The sequence below is a fragment of the Mesoplodon densirostris genome, chromosome 4 (genome assembly GCF_025265405.1).
Source record: "Mesoplodon densirostris isolate mMesDen1 chromosome 4, mMesDen1 primary haplotype, whole genome shotgun sequence".
Classification (NCBI taxonomy): domain Eukaryota; kingdom Metazoa; phylum Chordata; class Mammalia; order Artiodactyla; family Ziphiidae; genus Mesoplodon; species Mesoplodon densirostris.
Genome location: NC_082664.1, coordinates 103,184,654 through 103,196,961, shown reverse-complemented (window position 1 = coordinate 103,196,961; position 12,308 = coordinate 103,184,654). Strand labels below are relative to the sequence as shown.

At 39.6% G+C, this 12,308-nt stretch overlaps 1 protein-coding gene across 4 annotated transcripts in view; it reads right to left on the bottom strand.

Moving 5' to 3' along the window:
- MCTP2 (multiple C2 and transmembrane domain containing 2) overlaps positions 1–12,308 on the bottom strand; it is a 198,956-nt gene that overhangs the window by 78,366 nt on the left and 108,282 nt on the right. For all 4 annotated transcript variants that reach the window (XM_060095091.1, XM_060095093.1, XM_060095094.1 and 1 more), the window contains exons 14-16: positions 12,115–12,216; positions 9,893–9,967; positions 7,480–7,599 (exon numbers count right to left, since the gene is read on the bottom strand). In XM_060095091.1, the coding sequence (XP_059951074.1) occupies positions 7,480–7,599; positions 9,893–9,967; positions 12,115–12,216 (297 nt within the window). The remainder of the gene's footprint in view (positions 1–7,479; positions 7,600–9,892; positions 9,968–12,114; positions 12,217–12,308) is intronic.

Below are 12,308 nucleotides of genomic sequence, written 5' to 3'. Positions count from 1 at the left end.
GAATCTGTAAAGGACAAAGGCTCCTAACCAGAAAATTCAAAGAAGGCAGAAAAATGTGTACTTGCAAGTACATCCCAGTAGAAAGCTTAGGAAAGGCAGCAGGTAGAGACAGAGAGTTCTCATACAGGGCCTGGACCTATGAGAACCATTCACTTATTACCCAGCAGGGCCGTGTGAAGACTGACAACATATGCTATTCTGGGATTTTAAAAAGTGAAGATCTAATGCTTACTATTCAAAATTGTGATGCTCCAAAATACCAGCTGATTTCATTCAGTATAGCTAGGATTCTGCCTGGAAATGCAATTCAATTATAAAGTTGAAAATATAAACATGAAATATACTAAAATAGCTAAGAGTGTGCTTTTAAATTTTCAATAGATAATCTTTTAATGCAATTACTGTAATTTTGTTAAATGGCATAATTAGTTAATGCCTGAGAAGCTGTCAATAGAAGGTGCAATTATGTTATAAAAATTATAATCACAATGTGCAATAATGGATTGTTCTTATGGAAAAAAATACTGAAAAAGAACTTTAAAGTATTTTTAAAAGTATGTTAGGTAGTCCTCTGAGAAAAGGAAGATTTGGGAAATCATCGTACAAATGTTAAATAAAACAAATAATAAACTGGCAAAGATTTTAAGCATTTAATGTAATATATTTATACATTTTTTTTTTTTTTTTTTTTTTTTGCAGTAGGCAGGCCTCTCACTGTTGTGGCCTCTCCCCTTGCGGAGCACAGGCTCCGGACGCGCAGGCTCAGTGGCCATGGCTCACGGGCCCAGCCGCTCTGCGGCATGTGGGATCTTCCCAGACCGGGGCACGAACCCGTGTCCCCTGCATTGGCAGGCGGACTCTCAACCACTGCGCCACCAGGGAAGCCCTATTTATACATTTTTGCATGTAAGTATATATACGTAACATTTAAGATGCCTAAAAAATTTTATCCAGACAAAATGGTGATTGTTAACTGTGGATTTTTTTTTCAGTTTTACTGTTAATCTTTGAGCAGCAACTGCACAAACACCCACCAAACAGGCAGTGATGCCTGCTGTGCACATCCGATTGTGATTTCTGGTGGATGTGGAAACAGCCACCAAAAGTTGAATCAAATGCAGTGCATCTAGTTGTGAATAAACTGGTGATACAATTTTTTTAAAAAAAAAGAAAAAAAATTTTAGACCAAGTTAACACATAAATATCTAAAGCATCAAAAAGACAACTGACCAGCACTATTTTAATCGTCCAATCTGAAAACAAAACATCCAGTGTAATTGTCATCTGTACCAAAGTAACTTCAATCTGAATGTCCTGTGGGCCACAGAAGGGATTATAAACAGGGACACTCCTCAAGGTCTCATGAAATTTTTATCAAATCATTCTCAGAAAACTTTCAGCAGCGAAACTTTTTGCTTCCCAAATGCCCTCTGCTTCTCAGTGTTTTGTGTGTGAGTGTGTGTATGCACACATGTGTGTGATGGAAGGGTTCGTTCTGTTACAGTTGCTATTGTTTTTAAGTTAAATGTGAAATCATTTCACACTTCTCAAAATTCTAGGATCCCTAAAAGCTAAGAATTCTATATATGTTAAATAGGGGCTATCACTAAAAAGTGGAGAATTGTATTTTAACCTTATTGGGAAGTGGGACAGTTGATTGATGCTTTAAATTATGTATCATATTGCAGGCCCTGTCAACTCTGAAGAATTAATTCTTCATTTTCTTACAATCCAAAAATGCAGGAAAAAAGTCACAGATGTTAAAAGCATAGCTTTATGAAAATACCCATTGATATATGGTAGACTTAGATTGCTTTTTAACATGAAAGGTCCAAGTAAAATTTTAATAAATAAGGAATCCATCAATGCCCCCATAGACTCCTCTCCCTCAACGCAAGAGGCGAGGGCCTTAAAGAGTGGTGGAAAACCAAACTACATAAATGCAATCCTTTTTTGCAGCATTGGGAGACCTTTGGTATTAAAATAATTTTCTGATGATGCCAACTGTCAAGTAAATGTTTCCTGTCATATGAAAAAATTAATGCATTTATGCCATAATATAACCTTAGGTCTTTTTATAGACAATATTTGGGGCTTGTTTATAAAGTACAATTACCCAAGAGAAAAACAAATCAAAAAAACTCATACAGATGACTGCTTCTACAATACAAATACCACAATGCAAAATTATCTTCTGAAAACAAACTCAATTCCTCTTAACTATCATCAAATAACGTATCTGCACTAGATATGGGAATATATTGTACAACAGAGCACCCTTCCCACAGTAGAAATATGAGCCAATTTCTCTGAAAGCCACTGTTTTAAGATATTTTGTAGTAATTTACTAATGTAGATAGTTACACGTCTCCACTACTAGCCCTTATTCTGAACAACCTGGAATTCTTGAAGATGATCTGAAAACTACAGATTCCTTCCATGGCTCTTTCCTTTAGTTGTTTTCACTCTTCACTCTCCCCTTGAAAGCCCTTCTACATCATCTAAGAGCTTCCTCCAAAAGCGGGAAAAGATAACTCAGACCTCAATTTGGGGCTTAGCCTAGAACCAAGCACTGAGGTTTTCCAGACCATCAAGCTGAATTCCACGGATGTCATAAGCATGTGATTCCCACGGTCTGGGCTGTTCCCCAAAGATGCCAGAGACATTTCTACCTTTCACTTCTTTAATTTTACTTCATCTCTTGTGAATATAATGACTATGTCTGAGAATTATTCTTACCCATATAATAAGGATTTCTTTCTCCCAAAGCATCTTGGAATAGGCTTAACTTCCATTTATAACACCTAGATATTATACATATCTGAAATGACTCATATGGTTGTCCCTAGAGCCATTATATCTATCTAAATACAAGGATTGTGATCACTGCATCCTGGGCATCAATGACAGGCAGTGTAGCCCAATGTTTACATGCATGGACTCTAAATCCTGATGGTCTGGGTTTAAATCTCAGCTCTGTCTCTTAAAAGCATATGACCTCTGACACTTTATTTAACCTTTATTTAACTTCTATGGGCTTATTTTTCTTATCTGTAAAAAGAAGGAAATACTGATACTGGCATCTACATCAGCAGCTTGTTATGAGAACTAAATGAATTAACACTTATAACATGCTTTAGGACAGTACCTGACACATAGTAATCACTGAAGCAACAAAAGCCATTAATTATCCCTAGAGTTCAAAGCCTGTGACTGGGAATGACCATGGGCATGTATACAAAATACCACGTATATTTACAAGTCCATTCATAGGGAAATATACAGATGTGTTTCTTCTAGGCATGATGTTTTAGTTATAGGCCTCTGTCCATAAGTTGACATCTTATATTAATTTATCTTTCAATTGGAAAAACTGAGAATATGAACTTTTGAGTGAAAAACAATTATCTTTAGCTTAAAGCAAGTAAAGCTCAGAAAACACATTAAAAAAAAACATCTAGAAAACTTAGAGGAAGGAGAAAGACTCAAAAGAGGTAATGACACGGGGAGGGGGAAGGGTAAGCTGGGATGAAGTGAGAGAGTGGCACGGACTTATTATATACACTACCAAACGTAAAATAGATTGCTAGTGGGAAGCAGCCACATAGCACAGGGAGATCAGCTCCGTGCTTTGTGACCACCTAGAGGGGTGGGATAGGGAGGGTGGGAGGGAGATGAAAGAGGGAGGAGATATGGGACATATGTATATGTATAGCTGATTCCCTTTGTTATAAAGCAGAAACTAACACACCATGTAAAGCAATTGTACTCCAATAAAGATGTTAAAAAAAATTAAGCCTATAGAAGTATGATTTGGAATCTGACTACTCTAAAAAAGTCCACATTCAGTGACCACATTCAGTATAGCACAGGGAACTATATTCAATACCTTGTAATAACCTATAATAGAAAAAAATCTGAAAAAGTATTGACATATATATATGTATAACTGAATCACTTTGTTGTACACCTGAAACTAATACAACATTGTAAATCAACTATACTTCAATAAAAATTAAAGAAAGATAGTCCACTTTTAATTTCTTACAATAACAATGAATTAAACTGTATACAGTAACAGTCACGTGGCAGGTGTCAGGAAATTGAAGATAACTTTCTTCTCTTAGTATTGGGAGAACAACCACCCACGTTGAGTGGAGAGGGGATTAATCCTCTGGTGGGGGAGGTTAATGCTTAAACAGTCTAACAAGATAAATTTTCTCATGTTTGTTCATCCACTTCTGACCGGACACCACAGGACCTAGATCTTAACAGGTTGCTTTCCTTTAACTCCTGCTTTCAACAAGATACGATATATTCATACATACATCCACAGGATCCCTTAGAAAATGTATGGCTTGCTTTCATAAAGTCTTAAGATTAATGACCAGAATATACTAAACATGATCCTATAACATTCCTGCTTTGTATCAACTGAAAATAGAAACATGAACATGATGTTAGTAAGGCAATTTCATGTTACCTGACAAAACAGAAGTGAAAACTTCTATGTTTCTGCCCTTAGCTTGTGGTGCTGTACCTCTAGGGGAAGGAAAAGCCCCAATGGAGGTGGGTTTAGCCAAAACGGTTCTTTTCACACCTGTGCAGTGAACTCTCAAAGAGCACTTATCCTAATTTCTAATAGAGAAAGGCCTTCACATGCAGTCCTACTGTTTAATACATTCTTGGCTTAAGACCTTGCTTCAGACCAGCACGAAATTGCTCTGCCCCTGAAATGCCAAGGCAAGTGGACGAGGCATGAACAAAGTACCACATGGATGAATAAAGACCCGGAGCAGCATTCTGTCCTCAGTAGATCATAGGAGAGCATCAGTGTGTACTGTACCACCAAAGACACACATGGCGTTCTCAGTAGTGGAGTGAGGGAGTGAAGCCAGGTTTCAGCATCACAGTCTCCCCGTTCCTCCCTCTCTGGCCCAGGTCACCCGAGGATCCAACATTCTGCAGAAAGACAACCCTGAACAGAGTCCTACAGAGTCAGGGACACAACCAGTGGCAGCCCACAGGCCTGGAATCACCCATCAGCACTCCACAAGCAGCTAGCGTTAAGTCTGTAAGCAAGAGCCATGAAAGCAAAATGTTTTCTGAAAAATATGAAGGCTTGGCTACCCATGATCTTATTAAAGAAAACAAGGGAGGCTACAATGCATTTTTTATTTTATCCTAATAATGTTATTTTCTTTATATGTTCTCGCTTTAAGAGCAGAAATAGTTTTGGAGTGACCATCATGATGGTAGCAACAAAAACATTCTCTAATGAAATTACACATCATCAGCTTAGTGAGGGGAGATACCTATGTCTCTACATCTGCAGTATCTCTGAGATCCACCATGGCTGGTCAAAGTAAATGTGAGATAAACATTCAAAAGCAGAATTTCAAATGAAAACAGAAAACTAAGTCTATCTGAGTGAAGCTGTCTTTATCTCAGTACCTTCAGGACAACCTAGAGAGAGAGAGAACGGATGCACATATCACTCGTAATTGATTCTGCATTTTCCAATGATGTCCAATGGAAAATGTCCCCCATCCACACCTGCAGTGGGGCCTCCCACCGTCTCATAAACTCAGGTACCCTTGCAAAATCGTATTTTGGCAAACCAGCAAGAAGAGCACTCCTCTATCTTTCGTTCCTTGGGCCTTAGGGATTTTAAAGGAGGATGTGCTAGCCTGACTCTGGCAGCCAGCCTGGCAGAGGGCTGTGCGGTGTGGTGTCAGCAAGGAGGGTCCACTCAGGTCCCAGGCCATGCAGAAGTGGCCCCAATGCCAAGTCTCTCTTCCCGTTTAGAAGCCCCCTCTATGAAACAACTTATTTCTATTCATTGTTGTAATCTTTCTTCAGATCAGGCTGACAGCCCATTAATCATTTCTGTCATCCCCCTACATAATCCAGTTCAACAGATCTCTGTTTTTCTAAAAACCTCAGTGCCAGAAACTAAATTCAAGAAAGAGGAAATCCTTCTTCCTCCAAGGGACTGGCCGGGGTGCTGACTGGAAGAAGCCACCAATCACGTTGACTTGCCTCGTTTGCCTAGAATCACACAGAACATTCCCTGGAAAGTTTGCAGAGAGGATTCAGGTGGGAAACAGAGGCAGGGAGGCTGAAGAGGAACCCAACACACGAAGCCCCCAACTGAGGAGAATGTGAGAAAGGGAAGTGGATGAATCAATGACAAGTCAAAGGCAGATAGGGATTAATAAAATCCTTCTTAATTTTGTTAACAAGCCCAATTGTTCTAGCAACTTTAAAACAAAGAAAAGGTATATTAAAGGCCAAGGCTGCAGCCATCACAGGCCTTCTACCTCCTGAACCAATGAAAAACTAACATTAACTAAAGATAAAACAAAGTGCTAAAATGGCTAAGAAAAAGCCTCTTATGGAGCCAGTATACAGCTTGCATAAGAAAGGTGGGAGTGACCTCGAACCCACTGACCTCTGGGACTGATTTTTTTTTTTAATGTGGATAATCCTGGTGGGTAAGAGAGAGGATGGATGATAGAAACCAGGAGACAAAAGAGCCGTGATCATGACTCAACCACTCACACATCGTATTAGGTCCTACTGTGATCTTTGCACAGTGCAGAAGTTAATGGCGTAATACAAAAGGCACAAGATTAGCAGTCGAGCCATTTGGTTTCTCCTCCCATGCCTGATGCTACCAATCTGATCAATGACAAGTGCCTTTACAGAGGAGGGAGGATGCCCAGAGATGTAAAGTGAGGACATTATGCTAACTTTCAAGTCCTTACAAGATTCTTGGACTCTCGTGGTTGACCTAGGTGGTTTTAAGATCTCATGCAGTTCTGAGATTCCATGATTTTATTATGCTCATAAGGAAAGGCCAACGATTATTATAAGAATGTATTTCACAGACAGTGGTTCTCCTTTGTGGTGTTGAGTCAACTTGTAATGTGTAGTAATCAGTTACGTCTCAAGAGGTTGGAGATGAATAAATGTTTTTTATGCCAAAGTTTGCCAATGACTTACTTAAAACATAAATTAGAGCAATTTAGTCTTCATTTAGTCATGTGATTTTTCAACTGCCATTTTTCAGGAAACACTGGCCCTCATGAGTACAGAAGGAGACAAACACATCGTGGGGACTATACAAATGGTTTATAATAACCACCACAAAAACATTTAAAAATGCATAGAACACTGGATCTCTTTACCTTATCAAGAGATAGTATATAAGTATGATTTGGGTAATTTAAGGGATTTCCAAGGGTAAATCGGACAAGTATGGTCTTGGGAAGACACCTCCTACATAATCTCCTATGTCATAATATATTTTAGAAAGATGAATGGCTATCCTTTTTTTTAAAGTTTCCTTACCAGTGTAAACTTCAGCTATGTTGAATGTGCCTCATTCTGCTTCACGTAAGTAAAATAAAATCCATCTGCATTTGGACTTGGGACTCGGAAGCAAATAAGTTGAACATAAAAAAGGAAGCTTACCACGAATGCTACTGTACTTCTCAATGTGGATTCCCACTGGAAGCAGCTTTTAAGGAACTGTACTGTATTCCAGACTGTCATGGTGAGTCTTTTCACTCGGTCTACATCTCTTGATAAGATCTGATTAAAAAAATGGAAAACAGGGAACTAGGCTTAAACACTCCAAATATTCTCTTTAGATCAGACAGCTTGGTCATTTAAATTATATTCTGTATAACTGCCAATGAACAAAACAGTAAAAATGAAGAGTCCAAATACTTTTTCTAAAGTTCATTTTTAAACTATGATCATCCTGGGAGGAAAAGAAAATCCAATGCATTTTATAGCTCCTTTGAAGGAGAATAGGCTGTTTCAATAATGTTCAGCACAAAACTGAGCTGGTAAAAAATACAGCAGTCAGGGGACTTCCCTGATGACGCAGTGGTTAAGAATCCTCCTGCCAATGCAGGGAACATGGGTTCGATCCCTGGTCTGGGAAGGTCCCCCATGCCGTGGAGCAACTAAGCCCATAGCACCACAACTACTGAGCCTGTGCTCTAGAGTCTGCGAGCCACAACTACTGAGCCCACGTGCCACAACTACAAAAGCCTGAGCATTCTAGAGCCCACGCGCCACAACTACTGAGCCTGCGTGCTGCAACTACTGAAGCCCGCGCACCTAGAGCCCGTGCTCCACGACAAGAGAAGCCACCAGTGAGAAGCCCGCCCACCGCAACAAAGAGTAGCCCCTACTCGCCTCAACTAGAGAAAGCCCGCACACAGCAACAAAGACCCAACGCAGCCAAAAGAAAAAAAAAAAAAAGCAGCAGTCAGGCATGTGAAATGTGTGTGTTTGAGAGAGACAGACAGAATGGAATGAGGGTTTATGTTGTTTAGTTTGGAAGGAAATGGGTAGATTTACAGTAGAAATGTACATGTATTCTAGCTCATCTAGTCCAGAAGAAAAAGTCTATTCTATAGGAAAGTAAAGCTCTGGAAAGGAAATCCAGCTCTCCTACCTCTTTGCTGTGTGACCTTGGGCCAGTTTCTTAACCTCTGTTTTATTCAATGGGGTTGATAGGAGTGCTAACCTTGAAGGTTGTGGAGAGAATTAAAGGGCTTAGAAGAGAGCCTGGCACATACTAAGTGATTTTAAGTATTTGTGTCATGAGCACAAGTTTCAACTTTATAAAAATCTGGGGACACTCAGTGCTGAGAGGAACTTGGGGAGAAACCTAACATACCCCAGGGTCTCAGCCCCAAAACCCCCGGTGCTCTCAGAGCCCAAAGCCACCCAACACGGAGGTCCTGTTTGGCAAAGGAAATGTCTTTTCTCCCAGTTGTAGGTAGATTCATTTCAATTTGTTTGCAAAGCAGCTATGCCACCTACCTCAACTCAGGTTTTAACTTTCAAGTAAACAGAGCAAAAGGCAATAATAACAACAATAATAAAGCCATTGACTCAGATTACACAAAATAAATATTACACTCAATGTTACGGCAGACCAAAACAAAACATTTGGATGCTCCCTTCAGAAGAGGTTTAAGGCCTTTCCCGAGTGTGTCCAGAAGTTCATGGGAAACCAAAGGATGATAAGATGCCTTTATATTTAACTTGCTTTCTGTAATCCACAGCTGCTCACCCCACAGGAAGTGGTGGAAGTAATAAACACTTTAAAAAGGGGACACTTTGTTCTTTGCTACACAACTGAAGAGGGACAGTAAGTACAGAGTGAAATCCTGAACTGTGTCTGAATAGGACAGGGAGGGGCTCTGAAAAGAACTGTAAAGGTCATGTTAGAAAAAAAATGTGAAACTTCCTCTACTTGGCCCTGATCTTCACTTTTTGTTGAACTGATGAGAGAGGAATTAAGGGTAACAGGCAGAGGGAGTGAGAGTTAATTCAATAGGAGGTAAAATGCCAACACAATCCAAACTTAGGCAAAAAAAAGTGGTAGGAACACCTATCGGTGAATCTGAGGCTGGACATCTCGAAAGATCAACTGGGTTAATTCCATGATGGACTCCACTGGCAGAATGCCTCCCTGAAATGTTGAAAGATGGAGACTAAAATGGCTGCGATTAAAGGAGGGTAGGAGGGGTAAGTAAATTCAAGAGAAGGTTTATGGCTTGACGCTCAGAATTTTTGTTTACAAAATGGTTCAGGGGATGAATGGAGGGCTGACACCCTCTGCAGCATCCAACAGATATGTTCTGAGTCTTTCCCTTCTTACTGAGCCCAACTGAAGTCGTTGTCTAGGGAGAGAAGGAGAGATGGAGGAAGGAGTGGAGAGATGGGGAGACAAGCGGGGAGAGGGAGGAGGGAGAGAGGAAAACAGAGAAGGAGGGTGAGATGCAACCAAGTCATGACCAGTAAGTACTCCGGGTGCTGGGTGCTGACTGTACCAACAAGCCAGTTTACTGCACTGACCTACCTTTTTGGACAGCTTGCGGCTATCTTCAACAAAGCGCTTTTCTCTGGGAGTAAAGGTCCGAATACTTGCTTTGATCTAGAAAGACACCAGTGTTAAAAGGGGCAGCATTGAGATGGACTTCACTCTCTTCTTTTTCTAATGACTGAGAAGTTCTGGAAACCAATACCTTCTGACCCTAAGGGCGTGGGATTAGGGGTTTGGGGGGTGGGCAGAGACATGGTGGGTACCCGGAGCTCTACATGGGTCTCCAGAGTCTCATTTCATGAGCATCACTCGGGTAGGTCAGACTGGAGATTCCAGAGTGTTGTTTCCACGTTGCAAATCAAAGAGATATTTTAAACCACTGCAGAGATTGGGCTCATGAAGTCCTCAAACCAAAGTCTCTAAAAAGTAAAACTTCCTTTCACATCAAAGTTTTGAACTACCCCTTGCCAGTAATACCTTGCATGTGAAAATGAGTTTCCGGCTTATAAAAACATCTTTTCCATAGAGAACCTCATTTCCTCTCAATGATCCAGAAAAATAAGTAAATGAGTCATTTTAGCCCAGCTTTTAGGGAATAAACTGAGGGTCAGAGAGATTTCTATCCAAATCACTAAACTGAGGAAAACCTCAAAGAACAAAATTCAAGTCCTTCTCCTCTACATCAGATGGACAACTAGAACATTACTTAACAGTTTTTAATTTAAGGCTGTTTTTCCCCCTAAAACTCAAGTTTTACCTGTGTGCATGGTCTATATACAAGTACTTGCCAGAAGAAAAGAGGAGATGAAGGGTGATCTGTGTGCAACACACACATATGATCTCCTTGAAGGGAAAGGTTAAGAAATGGGGAAAAAGAGGAAGTAACAACAGACCCCATACTGGAAGCTGTGCCCAGAGTTCTAACATTTCCAGAAATAAAATATAAAACTTCCCTGCCATTGATTTTATGAATAATCTCTTAAAGATAGTAAACAATCAGCAATGTAGCATCGGGATAATTGAGGAGTCAGAAAGATCTGGATCTGGATCCCGACTCACTCATTTATCAGCAAATCAGCTCCCCTGTTTAATTCCACTTGCTCATCATAAGATGGCATTCATGATAGCTAGGGACCAGGCTTATTGTGGGGATGAAATGAAATAATATCAGAGCCTGGCCCATCGTAGATGGCCAATAAATGGCAGCCATTCTTCTAATTACTGTAAAAGTGCCATTATGCTACATTCATTTACCCCACTAACTGGATTAACCTGTGCTCTCCCTTCCCTTTCTAGAACCTACTGCTGATACCATGTCAAGGAATGCCCACAGCTAAGTAAGCCATGTCCACGCATGCCTAGGGATTTCTGCTCCTGGCACTTGAATAGTATGCCCATCTAGAACCAACTGTGCTAATTCGCAAACCTATTTATGCCCATTTTACCCGTTACTATAATTCTATATTTAATTAATTATATAAATTATTGAAATACAGATCAAAAGACTTGAAATCGATGTTGCTCTAGAAAGCCTTGAGAAAGGTCAGTTACTAAAAAGATACTGCTATTGAGGTGATGATTTTATGGAAAAATAATCTGGAGAAATTCCATATTCAGATTGTTCTGTGAGTGTTTTTAAAGAGTATCTCTACTTTCAAGAAACTGAAATTAGAAATCATAGATGTTATGGGTGTATTAATGCAAGGAATATGCTGTAGAACTAAAAATAATAAGTCCATGCTATTTAAAAAAAGGTTATAGGCCCGTACCTAAAAATTGGCAAGTGAATGTATATTTATGTATTTTGTTCATATTAAACTAAAAGTTTAAGATACATTAAAAAAATCCTCCTTTAACTGTAGGTTTCAATTGAGTAACTACCTGTCTTGATAGTGTTGGATAGCAGGACATCTACTATAATAATTAAATAACATGTCAGAGGCTTGAAGATATCTCTGTCCAACAGCCAACTGTTGCCTTGGAAGAAGATTAAAGGTAATAAAGCTAAGAACCTAATTTTCCTCTTACTTTTTTTCCCCTTGACATTTATTGAGAATTACACACCATCAATTCTACTGGCCCAAAAGGATTAACACCAGACTGTCCAGCACTGATTTTTCTTGGCTCAGTTTTAAAACACTATTTTCTTTGTAGCTGCAAAAATTCTGAAACATTTTACATTGATTTGAATTTCTCCAGGCTGGTCACCTTTTACTTTCCATAGAGAGAAGCTGGGAGATATGTCCAGTTAGACCTACCGGATTATATATGAGGTCCATCTCCAAGTAAATAACTCCTTTAAAAGCTTGTTCTAAATCTTTATTCTTCAACACGTAACAGTTTGTCTGTCCATCTCGAATCTGTCATAAACAATAGATAAAGTACAGACTTTCTATGGGATTTAAACTGAACGAGCTGACAAAATTGAAAATGCAGAACGCATACACAGATG